The 16,747-nt window shown below is 39.8% G+C and overlaps 1 protein-coding gene across 2 annotated transcripts in view; it reads left to right on the top strand.

Moving 5' to 3' along the window:
- klf8 (Kruppel-like factor 8) overlaps positions 1-15,927 on the top strand; it is a 124,777-nt gene extending 108,850 nt beyond the window's left edge. For both annotated transcript variants that reach the window (XM_041802021.1, XM_041802020.1), the window contains exons 5-7: positions 4,492-4,603; positions 10,978-11,117; positions 11,401-15,927. In XM_041802021.1, coding sequence (XP_041657955.1) covers positions 4,492-4,603; positions 10,978-11,117; positions 11,401-11,582 — 434 coding nt within the window. In that variant the 3' untranslated portion in view covers positions 11,583-15,927. The remainder of the gene's footprint in view (positions 1-4,491; positions 4,604-10,977; positions 11,118-11,400) is intronic.
- The last annotated feature ends 820 nt before the right edge of the window (positions 15,928-16,747 follow it).

Below are 16,747 nucleotides of genomic sequence, written 5' to 3'. Positions count from 1 at the left end.
TGGATAATTCTGAGGTCAAAGTTTCCCTTTTTTGTGGTTTTCCAGGGGAATCATATTTCAAATTTAGACATTAAAGAGCCTCAAATCATCACAAAAGAGCCATGTGTGGCTCTAGAGCAACGCGTTGAGTATCACTGATCTAAATAATGCATCAGATCTGCATTCCTTCCTGAGGTGGGCAAAGTTAATCAGTCATTGACGTCTGTTTCCCATCAGTCTGTTGGCAAAACGTCATTATTGATAGCAGATATGCAGTTAATAATTAACTGCAGTTATTGTTAATGGTTATTATCAAAACAATTTCAGCATATGAGTTCAGAAGAGGACATGATGAAGTATGAAATTTGTACTCAAATCCATGTATTTAAATGTAGAGTCGGCCCCTCTTTTGCAGCGATAACAGCCTCTAGTCTCCTTGGAGTGTTTCGTGGAAATTTGTGCCCATTCATTGTAGAGCATTTATGAGGTCAGGCACTGATGTTGGACCAGAAGGCCTGGCTCTCAATCTCTGTTCCAGTTCATCCCAAAGGTGATCGATGGGGCTGAGGTCAGTCAAGTTATGAACACATCAAACCGTGTCTTTAAAGTCCTTGCTTTGTGCACTGGGGTACAGTCATGTTAGAATAGAAAAGGGCCTTCCCCACATTGTTGCCACACAGCTGAAAGCATAGCATTGTCCTACATGCCTTTGCATGCTGAAGCATTAAGTTTGGCCTTCACTGGAGATAAAAGGCCTAACCCAAACTTTCTTCTGGCATCCTCCAAACCCAGACTCACCCATCTGACTGCCAAACGTGATTCAACACTCAACAGATCAGTTTCCACTGCTCCACAGTCCAGTGTTGGTGTGCTTGACACCACTCCCTCCGACGCTTGGCATTAGGCTTTGTGATGTGAGAGTTGCATGCAGCTGCTCAGCCATGGAAACCCTTTCATGAAGCTCCAGCTGCACAGTTCTTGTGCTTAATCTGCAGAGTGTAGGGGACTTTATCCCACCATGCACCTTAGCAGCCGTTGACTCCACTCTGTGATTTTACATGGCCTTCAGCTTGGTGGCTGAGTTTCTGTTGTTCCTAAATGCTTTCATTTCCTAAGTGGAATATCCTGCAGAGATTAAATTTCACACAGTCTTATTGCAAAGGTGGCATCCATTTCAGTACCATGCTTGAAGCCACTGAGCTCTTCAGAGGATCACAAATGTTTGCAAATGGAGACTGCATGCTACTTTTGTCAATAAAGAGGATGTCACATCTGTGGCGTACAACTGCTGCACATGTTCACAGTGACAGGAGAGCTTCATCATCGCACCATTGTGGAAAATGCACCCTGAAAACACCAACATACAGTGTTACTCTGTGACAACGTTGGGTTGAATTTGCCAAGCCCTTGATCCTTTGCAGCTCAAGTATTTTGTCCAAATGTTGTCACATTTGTCTTAAAAAAGCCAAACTGGTTGCTACAGATATTTTAACTCCATTCCTTATGCAGCTTTGCAGTATCAAGTAAAGGGAGGGTGGTAGTGACATATTTACCAGATGCTTTGAGAACATGATCTCATGCAGTTTTATTAAAGTTATCATTACTGAGTTGGCTCATTCACATGTCCTTTTTAACTGATGTAATCTAATATCATATCAATATAATATCAATAATGTAAGTAGGTCCTGGAGGTCCAGCTGTCAGTGAGGGGGCTGCCTCATCTTAAAGTCTGAACTAAAGTTCTGGAGTGTTGCATCTTCAGAATCTTCTTGTACCTGCAAATTCAACAAGAAAGAGGCAGCTGATTCCCACTCCTCATGTGCTGTGTGGAAGGTATAAGAGAGGAGGGCTGCAGAGGTAGATGGAAGAAGGGAAGAGAGTGGGTGGAGGTGAGCTAAGGGTGTGGGGGAGGGTGTGGCTGAGCATGCAGAGAGGAGGAGAGGGTGCAGGGGTTGAGAGGAGAGGAGCTGGGTCGCTTTTGAAAAAGAAAGGCCGCAGCGGCGGATGGGGGATTAATTGTCTGCAGAGACAAAGAGCACTTTTAGCTGTGTGACCCTCTGCCACACACACGCATGCAACAGCACACAAACACGTAAAAATACTCCACCCAGATTCCTTGCATCACCCTTCCAAGTACCCTACCCCTCCCTTCACCCTCGCCTTTGCCAGGCTGGGTGGACTTTGACCAGCATGGCTGCTGCATTCCTGCAGACAGAGGAGGAGGAGGAAGGGGAAGGGGGGATGTACGGGTAAATCTGGCTTTGTTTTCAATCATGTTGTTTTTATTTTGACGTATTTTATTCCTTTGTTTGCCCATGTCATGTTTCCGCTTTGCTGAGATTGTTCCTCATGAGCAGTAGTGCATGAAGTCTGTAAATTGTGAACGTGACGAGGAGAAAAAGAGGAGTGATGGAGGAGTGGGAGCCTTTCACTGAGACAGAAAGAATTGGAGTCATGTACCAATAAATCACATGAATTAGTGCTTCTGTCTGATCTGAACAAAGATTTCTGACAGGAGGACTTGGGATTTAGATGATGAATGCATTTTTTTCTCACCTAATGACTGCAGTTTATTTTAAGTTGAACTTAAACTGATTTATATGCACAATACTGTACAGAACATCCAGGCATGTTTAGGCCAAAAATTAAGGCTGATGTGTGGCAGGTAAGGCCGCCTAAGGGCACCATCCGGCAGGAAGGAGGATTGACACAACCCCGGTTGAGCTCTGGATGTCCTTGAGTTTCACCAGGGGAATGGGAAAAAATTATGTTAAAAACATAACAAAGTCTACACCTTTAGGGTGGAGTAAGAGGTGTATGTGGTGAGTAAACATGGCCTAGGGCAGTGGTTCTCAACATGAGGGCTGGGACCCTATAGGGCAGGGGTGTCAAACTCAAGGTCCAGGCCCGGTGCAGTTATCCCCAAGATCATATCATGTTTTTATTATAACAGGCCCACCGGTATGAGTTCTGCAGATTTTCTCCAGTATAAAAATGTAACTTAACCTTGATGGTTTAAAATATTCTTGTTAAGTCTTAAAACTTTGACTTTGAAGAATAAGGCTGCTCCCAATTCTCCCCTTAACCCTCAATCTTACCCTCGAGCTCAACCCTCAGTCTTAACTCGCCCCTCAAAATCAAGTGTAAGGGCCATCTCGTGACTTAGAAATGGGACACTCTTTAATAGCAGTTACGATTTCAGACTGTAGAGGGCAGTAATGTGCCAAAACTGCGTAGTCTGTTGATTCAGAGGAAGAAGAACAATGAGAACGTGTTAATATTCAACCCAGTAACATATAAACACCATAAACACAGACATATTCAGCTGAAAGTCACCGTATAACACGACCATTAGCTAACGCCAAACACCAGTTGTAACTCGTAGGTTTGTCTGCGGCGGCACTGTTACAATCGTAAAAATGATAGTACATGTTATGCTACAAAAAGGCAAATAATCCATAAAATAACATTAAACAAAGATATTGGAGTGGTTTTTGTAATTTTTAGATCTCTGTTAACAAAGAAATTTACATTTGTATCTCATTTCTTTCCCGCATTCACCGCCATCTTTCTTGGAGTGATATCCCTCAATACCAAGGGAGCTCCAGGAACATCTCAAAATTGAGGGAGGTAAATCCCTAAAATTCGCCCCTCAACTCAACTCTCAGGAGAATTGGGACGGCCCTTGCACTTTGCGGGATCATGATTTTGCGACATGGTTAAGATTGACGGTTAAGGGGAGAATTGGGATTCAGCCTTAATCTGGCTTTACGCCTCAACAGCACTCCTGTGCTTCTTTTAATGCAAAAAAAAAAAAACAAAAAAAAGCAAACATGAATATAAATCTCAAAATACCCAGCCTTCAACCAAACTATCTCAGCTATCAGAGATTTAAAAGTAAGCCTACAACTCTAAAAACCATCCTCTTTGGTGAAGACGCTTTGTTTCTAACAGTGACTTCAAAAACCTGAGGACAACCAGCCGGAGCTTCTCATAGCCTCCAGAGACTTTTGTTAAGTTAATTGCTAATTAGCAAAATCTTTGAGTTCTGCAGAGTAATTTTCATTAACATCTGTTCATTGTGTTCACTCCGGCGTTGACATTGTCCAAGGTTGTTGAGAGGAAAAGAGACAGTCTGTTGTTTTCTGTGAACATTTTAGTAAAAGGGACATAAGTTAAGGATGTAAACATGCTGTGAAAACCAGACCACACCTAACCACACAAACTCATGGGGGAAGCTTTTGTCTTGCTAAGTTGCTGGAATCCAGGCCTGACTATAAGGAAGTTATTAACCCCCCGCTGTTCACTTGTTCTCACCCATCCTCCACTTTCTCTTGTCTCCATTTCTTCCTCCTTTCCTTTTCAATTCTTTGATTTGTCCCTTTCTTTGGGGCTTTCAGCTTCCTTATCAGCCCTCCTCCCATGGCTTTCCATGTCTCCCTCTAATTTTCCACTTTATTCTTCTCAGTATAAATTTACCAAATGTTTCTCTCTTTGTGTCTGTCTTCACAGTTCGTATCAAGCCGGGTTCCACGTCTCCGGTGGAGTACCAGAGTGACAGTGATGCAGAGAGTGGCACAGAGTCGGGGTCTGCCTCCCTCAGCGCCCAGAGCATCGATGCAGGGTGAGTTCAGCATCAGACGCAACTAAATCTCTTTTTATAACGTCTGCTGAAATGTTGAGTATCTATTGGGACTTTATTGAAAGATAGTAAGGATCTACTTGAAACTATGTTGACCCTTGCTGTTGATAAATGAAGCTGATTTACAGTGCCGTGAAAAGTATGTGCCCCCTTTCTGATCCCTGATGTTTTTGCATATTTATCACACTTACATGTTACCGATCATCAAACCAATTTTTATATCACACAGAGACAACCCTAGTAAAGAGAAAATGCAGTTTATAAATGATAATTTTATTGATTAAGGAGGAAAAACTTCCAAACCTGTCTGGCCCTGTGTGAAAAAGTAATTGCCCCCCTTGTTAAATCATGAGTTAACTGTGATTAACCACAGTTCTTGGAAAGCTGAGTTCACTTTCACTGGCCACACCCAGGCCTGTTTACCGCCAGATTTGTTGAATCAAGAAATCACTTAAATAGAAGCTGTCAGACAAAGTGAAGTAGGCGACAAGATCTCAGAAAGGAACGCATCATGCCACGATCCAAAGATATTCAAGAACAAATGAGAAACAAAGTGATTAAAATCTATCAGTCTGGAAAAGGTTACAAAGACATTTTCAAGGCTTTGGGACTCCAGCAAACCATGGTCAGAGACGTAATCCACAAATGGAGAAAACTGGGAACAGTGGTGAACCTTCCCAGGAGTGGTCGGCCAACCAAAATGACTCCAAGAGTGCAACGACGACTCATCCAGGAGGTCACAATAGAACCCAGAACCACATCCAAAGACCTGCAGGCCTTACTGGCCTTAGTCAAGGTCAGAGTTCATGACTCAACCATCAGAAAGACACTGGGCAAAAATGGCATCATGGGAGAATTCCAAGGCCAAAACCACTGCTGACAAAAAAAGAACACAAAGGCTCCTCTCACATTTGCCAACAAACATCTTGATGATCCCCAAGACTTTTGGAGAAATATTCTGTGGACTGACGAGACAAAAGTAGAACTTTCTGGAAGGAGTGTGGCCCGTTACATCTGGAGTAAAAATAACAGCATTTGATAAAAAGAACATCATGCCAACAGTTAAACATGGTGGCGGCAGTGTGATGTCTGGGCCTGCTTTGCTGCTTCAGGACCTGGACCACTGTGATTGACGGAACCATGAATTCTGCTGTCTACCAGAAAATCCTGAAGGCCAACGTCCTACCATCAGTTTGTGCCCTCAAGCTTAAGCCCTCTTGGGTCATGCAGCAGGACAAGGACCTGAAACATACCAGCAAGTCCACCTCTGAATGGCTCTGAAAAAAACACAAAATAAAGGATTTAGAGTGGCCAAGTCAAAGTCTGGACTTAAATCCACTTGAGATGCTGTGGTGTGACCTTAAACACGCAGATCAAGCTCCAAAACCCTCCAATATGGCTGAAGTAAATAATTCTGTGAAGAGGAGTGGGACAAAATTCCTCTACAGTGATTAGAAAGACTCATCACCAGTCATCGCAAATGCTTGATTTCAGTTATTGCTGCCAAGGGAGGAACAACCAGTTTTAAGGTTCAGAGGGCAATTACTTTTGCACACAGGGCCAGATATGTTTGTGTATTTTTCTCCCTTTAATCAATAAAATCATCATTTAGAAACTGCATTTTCTATTTACTTGGGTTGTCTCTGTGAGATATAAAAATTGGTTTGATGATCGGAAACATTGAAGTGTGATAAATATGCAAAAAATCAGGAATCAGAAAGGGGGCTAATACTTTTTCACAGCACTGTAGGAGAGCGAAAGACTGCAGTTCCTCTTCCACAACATTTATACAATGCATTCACAGGGATTTGTGTCCATTTTGGGCATTTAGACACTAAAATGGTTTGCATGGGCACACCTCAGTGCATAAACAATTTGATATCAGACAGCCCAGACTGCATACAGTGGTGGTCTGGGATGCCTTCATCCAGACTGGATTGATTGTTTAGATGGAAGAGGTACTGGGCTGGCATGCATCTGTCAAAGTCAGAACCAAAGAACAGGTGATACACCTTTAATCGCTTGTTATTGGAGACGCTCTGAAGGTTTAAGTCCTGTGCTTTCGTCTGCACGGACTTTAGAACAGCGGTGTAAAACTAAATCACAGCAGGAGCCGGATGCTGAATTTCAGTCAGATCTGAGGGCCTGACAGAGTCAACATTTAACCATAAACTGTCAACCTTATTTCCAACAGTTATGGGGGGAAAATTAGCAGTGATGATTTTGAGATTTAAAGAAGTAAAAATAATGAATTAAAAGGCTCAAAATCAGAGATAGTCAAACTTATTAGTTCAAAAGGTCAAAACAAAATTACGTGTCAAAATTATCTTTTTAAAAAAGCAAATATATGAAAAAGCAAGTCAATTATGTTTTAAAGGTCAAAATATGAGATACAATTTTAAATTGTGAGGCTTAAAGGTCACAATATGGGATTAAAAGTCAAAGTTAGGAGTTGAAAGGTCAAATAATGACATAAAATTAAAAAATAATGAGTCAAAAAATGTATATGACTTAAAATTTTAAATTGGGACCTGAAGGTAAAAAAAAATATACATAGGTCAAATCTTTAAATTTGAAAAGGCAGAATATGAGAACTTATATGAAAATAATGAGTTTCCGTTATTATTGTGAGATGCAAAACTGATAAAAATGAAATGAATGAACAATTTTTTACCATATCCTGACTTTTTATGTAATTATTCTTAGCCTTTGTTTTTTCTAAATCATTGAGGTTAAGTTTACATTTTTGTACTGGAGGAAATCTGCAGGCCTCATTGGTCCGGGTATAACCGTACAGCGGGCCGGATTTGGCCCCCGGGCCTTGAGTTTTACGCCCCTGCTTTAGAAAAGTGGTTTCACATAGCTGTAAAATAAAAACATCAGTACTGAATAGTCAGATTTTGATAATAAGTCATGTGATTACTTCTGTGACGTAGGGCTGTCAAGATTAATCACATCCCATCAGATTGAGTTGCTCTGTAAAGTGGGAGGGACAAAAGGCCCGACAGCAGCAGGATTGGCTTCAGAAGACATATTGACGTCAATCAGACCTCATCCAGTAACAGTCTGGAAGTATGATGACTTAATTAATTAAGCTTCCCACCTGTGGCCCGAGAGGAAAAATGTCTGCCGTGTATTTTTGCTGACTTGTCTTTTGTCAACCAACTCGGTTTGGAGCAGGATGGCCTTTGTAGAAATGTTTTCCTCCACAGAGCTCTACCGTAAATCAAGTGTGTGTAAAGTTGATGTCAGGATGATGTTAATACCATAAAGTATGATGTTTCAGAGTAAAATCCATGATAAGAGTCAGGGAGGGAGACACTAATGCTCAGCAGGGTTTCTGGGAAATGCTGTCTTTGTGTGCATGGCCTCCCTCCCCTGCAGCCTCTTGACTAATTACATTACTGCAGCGCTGCCTGGACTGGACACTTATATAACCTTATATAACCCAGCGTAGAGCAGAGCATGCTGGAGTGGCTCTATCAGCACCAGACTGGAGTGTTCAGGACTTCATCACTGAGGTCATTTCGTCCTCTGGTGAAAACATGGACATTTGACATGCTGTGACTGGTTGTACTGCAGAGTAAAGGTTAATGTGCCACTGAAGCCTCTTTAAATACAATCCTCGAGGTGTCTGTGTGGGTGTGTTTCTAAGCAAATTAGGTCAGAGCTGCTGCCACACCCACTGGGCGAGGCTGCCTCACTGTAACTGAAGTTCAGGGTGTGGACGTGACGGTTAGCTCGCCACTGTAATCTACACTTTGTGTGGATGCGTGTGCGTGACGGGACAATCAGAGAGAGGGTGATACCAACAATAAACAAGTGTTTTTGTGTTATTTTGTAAGGCTGTGTACATTTCTCAGTGTGGTTGTCTGTGTGTGTTTATGTGTGTATTAGTGTGTGTATTAGTGTGTTGCTGGGCAGTGCTGTCCCAGCACTGGGTGTAAACATGGTTTCGTAATCCACTTTGCAGTCACACCTCTTTGTAAACCAACCAGAGAGAAACAGAAAGGATTTGAACTGTTTTCACAGTAACTTATTTTACAGTCCTATGAGAAATTATCAAAAACATGTAAAAAAATAAAGATTAAAGATTCATCAAAAGCTTGATTCAGGAAAAAAAGAGCCTGAAAAAAGAGAGGTAGAGAGAGGACTGTTGGAGTGGAAGTTGTTGTACAGCTGTGTGGACAAGTCGTGACCCGCAGCGCCCTCCAGTGGCCAGATATCTACTTTTATTCAAACTTAAACCCTAATTAGAGATGGACTGCTCTATTTTCTCAGCATCACACAAATCATTTCACAATCAAGCAAAGGAGGAAAAAGTCAGAGTTTTGTACTCAAGTAAAAGAATATTCACTTTGGTTTAAATTCACTTAAGCTGAAGTCAAATTATTGTTCAACAAATCAACTTAAGTAAAAGTAAAAAGTTGTTAATTTAAAGCTGACTTTAAGAACTGAGTAGCTTCTGAGGAGCTGACCAATGAAATATGATCCTTCTTTTTTGACAAGAACAACCCAGTAGTATAAATTTTCAAGGTTGTTCAGGTAAAGTCACACCTCTATGATGAAGTAAAAAATCTCTGCTTTGGGATGTGGAATCATTCTCTGATCATCATGTAGTCAAAGCCAAACTACAGGCCAGTTTCATGTCATTGACAAAAAGCTTGAACTCACTGCCTTTGACTGTTAGTTTTTTACTTAGTATAGATGCTTTTTTAAAATAAAGTGAAAAAAAACCCTTCTCCCAGAAAAAACTTAAGTGAAAGTAAAAATGACTGATTTCAAAATGTACTCAAAAAAGCACAATTACCCTCAAAAAGCTACTCAATAACAAGGATTCAAGTAAATATAAATGGTTAATTTCCACTTCTGTATTCTGAATGGCCCAAAAAGAGTCCTGGTTAAATATTATATTTTTTGAAAATTAGATTGATAAAAGTATGAAAACAAAAATAATAAAAATAATAGTAATTCAAAAAAAAAAAAAAATGATACCAACAACAATAATTATGAAATAATAATAATATTAATGATAATAAGACTCCTGGTTACATTTTGCATTTTTTTCGTAATTAGATTGATAAAAGTATTAATACAAAGGTAATACATTTATTAGTGATAAAAATAATAATAATAAATAATGATGACAATAATAAGAATTAAAACAATGATGAAAATAATAATAATAGCAATAATTATAATTATTATTAAAATAATTATAAAACTACTGGTCAAAAATGGTACTTTTCCAGAATGAAATTGACAAAAGTAATACAAAAATGATAAAATATAGTAGTTATAAAAAATAATATAACAATGCAAATAATAATAATAATAATAATAATAATAATAATAATAATAATGATGATGATGATAGTGATAATTTAAACATCAGTATTAATGGTAAAAATAAAAAGAATAACAACAATAATTATGAAAATAAAAATAATTATAGTAATAAAAATCATAATGCAAATAATAATTAAAACATCAATAATGATGGTAATAATAAGAACAACAACAACAATAATTATGAAAATAAAAACAATGCTAATAATTAACATAATAATGATGGTATAAATAAAAAGAATAACAACAAAAATAATTATGAAAATAACAATAATAATATAAATACATAATAAAATAAAAGTATTAATATTCTAATTATTAAGTAGAAGTGCAGGTCATTTTTCCTGTCACAGTAACCCTGTTTTGTACTATTGGTAGCATTTTTATTTTACATCATTTTGGTGCTTTTTGCCTAACCTCATAGTAAAGCTGAAGAGGAACAGGAAATGTTGGAAGATAAAGTGAGGAAAGACATGCACCATACAGTCCAACAAGTGAGATCCAGTTAAGGCAGTTAATCAGTTTTTTTTTTAAATCCCAATATTTTCTGCTGCAACTTTCAAATCACAGAAGATGCAATATTTCCTGTTCTACCTGCAGTTTTTTTTATACTCTACATATCATGCAAAAATTCAAGTGCTATTATTTCTAGAACAGAACAAAAAAATAAATATTTTACTTATTTATTTTTTCCATAAAAGAAATAAGATGGCATGAGGATGTCAGTGAAACTTAATACTAGAAACCATAGATCTATAGACAATTGCTCAGTTTATAGATGAGGATTCCTTCATGATTTATTGTTAATGTAGTTCCTTTTATCTTCTCAAAATCAAGTAGACCTAATGGGAAAAAAACACTAAAGTTAGTCAAATCACACTAAAAACTCTTGTCAGGACCTGTTTATGACTACAATATGTCATTAAGCTGAAGGTTGAGTTTTGCAGTTTTGAACAAAAACATGATGCATGCATGCACATTACAGTCTGACTGTTTTCCTCGTCCAGGTCAGTGATGGACTTGGAGCCCGTTGATCCAGATTCTCCCGACATCAAGAGGAGGCGGATCCACATGTGTGACTATGAAGGCTGTAAAAAAGTTTACACCAAGAGCTCTCACCTCAAAGCTCACAGGAGGATACACACAGGTGAGAAAAGAGAATAATAAATGCTAAATGCTTGTGCCTTCGTCAATCATCAGAACTCATTCATGATACAGCACAGAGACTGAGGTGCACTGAAGACGGATTGTGTTTCAGGAGTCCGTCTAAGTATTTATCATTGCTCAGTTCTGTCTTTTAAATAGTTTTATATTTTGTCTTTAAACACCCAATCCATCCAATGAAATGTGACGGTTTCAAACAAACAAAAACTAACTCTAAGCTCTTTCCTCTCCTCTTAATTCCTCTCCTTGTCTCCTACCTCCTCCAGGAGAGAAACCCTACCACTGTACCTGGGAGGGCTGCACCTGGCGCTTCGCCCGCTCCGACGAGCTCACCCGACACTTCCGCAAGCACACGGGGATCAAACCTTTCCGCTGCACTGAGTGCGACCGCTCCTTCTCCCGGTCTGACCACCTCTCCCTGCACCGCCGCCGCCACGTCATGATGTGAACTCTCACCTCTCCCCCCTCAACCCAACCCCTTTCCCCCTCACAGCACATCTTGTACCAGAGACCCTCCCACCCCAAATGAACCTCTAGATCCCTGCAAACTTTGGGATTTTAAGCCCCAGATTCAGATAAGAAAAGACACTGAACCTCCCTCCTGCTCTTTTTCATCATGAAAGGACAGGGATATCAGGAATGTGTCTCTGAGTTTGAGTTTGTGTGCAAGTTTCTACACGTCATCATCATCATCATCATCACCGTCCACCCTACAGATCACAGCCCCTTTTACCATGTTCATCCATCCACCAGGAGAGGAGGACACAAAAGGAGTAGTGTGTGTGTGGTGTTTGAATATTTGATAACTTATGACGTCACTTCAGCTGCTCTTTGTTTTTTTTAAGGATAATTTTGCACATATCAAGAACTGGATAATCAGTCAGGGATCTAAAATTACACTATCCTTCACAAACATTCCTGTTTGCCTCACAGGATCTTTAAGGAACCCTTGAGGAACTCAGGAACTTTACTTTTTTTTTGATAACAACAATTTTTTAACTAAAATTTGTGATCGGATTTTTGATTCTGGTTTGGTTCCTTTGCTGGGGTTGGAAGCTTCAAATGCTGTAATGATGTTGTCTGCAAATAAATACAAGCCCAGTTTACAACGTTGCCTAAAGCAGGGATATTCATGCCCTTTTGATATTTTGTCTTCACTCTGAACATCACTTCGCCCCGTTGTCTTTGTAGGTAGTAAAAGAGGCCGAAAACAGGATCAGCAGAGCCAGCAGGGGAGTGCAGTGCTGTGTGCATAGTGTATGCTTCGTCGTGCTGCTCTCTTTCCTGCAAAGCCAAAGTGCACTGGACAGGACAGAAAATATAAGGCCAGTGCGGCATCAGAATGAATGTTGTGAGGCCTAACAATAGTGACGCTTCAACACAGTGGTGTTGCATAAATGCACTGTAGAAAAAAAACACATACATACCGAATCTGGTTGGAAATTTTGCAAAATGTAAAGGCTAGAATGTTTGTTCAGTTGCTCTGTTATAGATATAGATAACAGCTACCATAAGCACTGAACCGCTTCTTTGCTAATATTACTCATCTATAGTATAATCTCTGCAATACTAGACTCGGCTCCTTTAAGTCCTTATTGAAACTAAACCTTAAACTTTCTGCCCAAGCTGAAATCTGGTCTGATGTGGCCTGCAACCTGAAACTGGGTCAGGCCAGTATCTCCACACCTACCCTTTGGCTCGGGCCGAGTCGAGCTCCAGGGGAGCAAAGACATGCTGTCAGACTTGGAAGCAAAGCTATGTTTTATCCAACCTGTGAGATTTTGTCTGTTTTATCAGTTTTTTTTTTTTGTTTTTTTCCTACTTCTTAACAACTTCCCTTGTTGCAGACCCACTGCACCAATTTAAAGACCTGCTGCCCAGGCCTACTTCTTGAGCTAAGCAGCAAGGGTGCACCATATTGGATTTTTGCTTACATCTGATATGCCGATCTTTGCAAACTCATTTTGGCAGATACTGATATATGCACACCTTTAAGAAGACCAAGAGCCTCCTGTGCAAAGAGGCTGTAGATAGTCTGGTAGTTTCACATTTGGGGCTTCTTTAAATTGTTCAGGGCTCAGAGTGGGCCTCCTCAAGTGTGAAGCCCCTTAGGCGGCCCTCTATACCTGATGGTACAGTTTTATATTTTGCCCATATTTAAGGCAGATATATGATATATACTGCAGATTTATATGGTGAATATCAGCGAAATGTTCATATCTGCCTATACTGATATCATGCTGATAATATTGTGCATCCATATAAGAAGTCTTTTAAAAACCACACTCCTGTTGGTTTATTTTATTAACATTTTTGTACTGTTTTCTTGTGATGTCTTGTGACCTAATGAGGGGGAAAAGCTGTTAAAAATTGCCAGGCTCCTCCGCCCATGGGGGGGCACATAATAATAGTGCAAGGGAGGAAGAGAGAGAAAATCTCTGAGTGCACAGTTATGTCTGCGCGTCAGCTCCTCATCCTCAATGCTCCACATTTGTAGTACATGCTGATCTCATTTCAACAGATTTCTGTCGTTAAAACAACCCTGAATTTTAGTTTAACTTTGATTATAAAATAAATTAGGCTTGGGTCCTTGAATACAGTAAACGGGACAGGTCTTGTCTGGCTCAGAGAGACCATGCATGGACTTGGATTTTGGCCGGCTGGAATTTTTGGGCTGGATTTACACTCTACCTGAACAATGTAGGACTTAAAAGAGCCATTTTGTTTAGATGGGTCTGGGAAAGTTTGCAAGCTGACAGCATTGTTAGATGCTAATTTGTTAAATGCTGATAGTATCAGGTTTGACCTGACTTTGTTATTGAGAACTTTCCAACCTTTATTAAGCAAAAATGGTTGCTATATAAGTACTTAAAAAAACTTACAACTGCAGTTTCCTTCTTGAATTTTACATAGACACTGTTCATATGACTAAATATCATTATTTCCAGCTTAAATCTAGAGCTAGTACTTTCCTGAGCTCAGAAAGGTTCCTGGTCTAGATCAGTGGCTCCCAAAGTGGGGGTCAGGACCCCCGTAGGGTCATGGGATGCCTTTCATAAAATCATTTCAAATCATCTATTTTAACTGTTCTTGTAAAAAAAAATGTATACATCAAATGAATTTAATTTAAAAGATTTTAGGTTAAAGTCTCTACCACAGGTCCATGGTCTGGATGAAGTCCTCTCAAATGAGCCCAAAACACCAAGATTCTGTTGCTTTTACATCCTTTAATTGCTCATTAGCATATTTCTCTATGTTTTTCCACTTCCCACATGTTGTGAAAATGTGCAAAAGTTCATGCAGATCCTGGAGCAGTTCAGAAAACAGCTTTAAAAAACTAAAATTCATTTGGAAAATGAAAATTTAGCTGTGATTGATTCTGAAAGTAGATATGCATATCTATGTGCAAGTTTGTGAATATAAAGAGCTTTGTAGAGCAGCTGAAGTGACGTCAAACATAAATGTCCTCTTCTGGTAAACATCTGTGAGACTTTGCTCTAAAATATTTCACCCCTGCAGCCCCTAACAACCCCCCACCCTCCCCTCCCCTGGTACAAGGAGCTACAAGACTGTGAACTTTTTACTGAATCATTTGTTTCCAGTGTATCAATCACGTTCTTGTCATGTGCGTGTTCTCCCCCCTGCACACCCCCTTTTTTTCTGACTCTTCTTTAATAACAGTATTTGCTTTTTGTGCATCATTGTTGTTTTACAAATTAAGGCCTTCAGTTCTTTTTTGTTTCTTGGCTAGGTTTTAACAGAAAAGCAGCGTTTTTAAATGATAACTTCAGTTGCTTTCGTTGTGTTTTGAGGCTGTGAATAAGATGGAGGAGACACAAATGGTTTGAGATTACAACTTAAACTCACGCAGGGACTAGGGGAGCTTTTCCGAGTGGCTGTTTTTTTTTTTTTTGTTTTTTGTTTTTTTTTGGGAGTGATGTTCGTGTGAGTGTCTGTGAGTGAGTGTGCATGTTTTGAGATAAACACATAATCAGAATTTAAGATTTTTACGAGTGTGTGTTCCGGGCACTTGTTCTTTTACCTCTTGCCCGTTGAGCCTTAATAACTGAAGTCAATCTGAAAGGGCGAAACCAGAACCACCAACAGAGGACATCCGGCTGCACAAATCTGGCTGCTCTTTATTTCAACACATAGAGTTTATATACAAGATTTTTCTTTGTGAACCACCTGTCCAGGTTAGCTCTATGGACAGGACACTAGAGAAGAAACACCTAAAGTGAGGCTACATTTGACTGAGAATGGTCCATGTTGAAGCTAAAGTCTCATTTGTTTACATCAGAAATATTTTTACAGTTTTCTTAAAACTTTACAGAAGTGGAAGGATGGCGAATGCTGCACATGTAGAACTATACTTGACCCTACAGGGACAAAGGCTATAGAATATTGGCATGCCATTAACCTAATTTACACCCCAAAATCTGCACCTCTGCAGCCTTATAACAGGAGTAACAGCCATCATAACCTTAAAAGCTCTGTATTTTACAATAATATGACATTAAAATGGCAAGAGGAACTCAGTTTTAGCAATTTTCAGCAAAATTAGCAAAAAAATTCAGCAAAAGTGGCTTAACCATAGTTCACTGAAACGGACAATAAAACATGTAATTAATGTAAAAAATGCACCAATTATGGGCCCTAATTGCATTGTAACTAATGCATTAATGTAACCTGACACACCAGATGGATGAGTGTCACTCATCCATCTGGTAAACCTTCCATAGACAGTGTTTGGGAAAGGGCAGAGCCTTTGAAAAAAAAACTCAAAGAGTGATTGGATGAACGTTCTGTCTGTCACATCTTTACAGGCCAATCAGAGCAACTAAACACGTGACATCGTAGCCGCTACCGAGGAGTAAACTCCATAGAGAACTGCATAACACGAACCATGGCGACTATAGACATGTCAGTTTACGATTTTTGTCGTTTTTGAAAAGAAAACAACTCACTGCTGTTCTTTGTTCTTCTTTTAACCAAGAAATGTCATCAAATTCTGATAAAACTGGCACTATAGCAGTATCCATGCTAATCTCCTCCACCATAATTGCACCGGCCTCTTGTCACTGCTTGCTTACGACTCCACCACGCCTGAAAGCACTGCCCCTTGACACTGATTGGTCCTGTCACTTTCTAACCGGCCCAAATGTTTCAGATGGGAGCTTTGCAAGATGGATTCACCAGTGAAAAACATGGAAATGGGCGAATACATCTGCTTTGAAAGGTTAGCATTAATGCTGACAAAACGAGGTATCACCTTCAGTACATAGCTACCTGCCCAGATATGGGAGGGAAACAGAAACAGTGCACAAGCTGCAGGGAAAGGATGAAAAAGTAAAAGTAACTAGATTTACATAGTGAGTTATACCCCAAACACTTGCCATCATGCAGAAACACCTATTTGCAACAATGTAAAACAAATTTAAAGAGCCTGAATGGCTGAATGGAAGCCTCAGTGGCCGGACTGTCTGTCGGTGGTTCTGGGAGAAAACCAGGCACTGTGTCGGGCTCACTGGGGTCCGCAGTGTCAGTGTTATAAATCACGGGGAAACTAAGCGCTCTCCTCACTAGCATTTCTGTCAGGGTGATGGGGTTCAG

The sequence above is a fragment of the Cheilinus undulatus genome, linkage group 12 (genome assembly GCF_018320785.1).
Source record: "Cheilinus undulatus linkage group 12, ASM1832078v1, whole genome shotgun sequence".
NCBI classification, from domain to species: Eukaryota; Metazoa; Chordata; class Actinopteri; order Labriformes; family Labridae; genus Cheilinus; species Cheilinus undulatus.
This window is presented reverse-complemented; position numbering and strand designations above follow the sequence as displayed.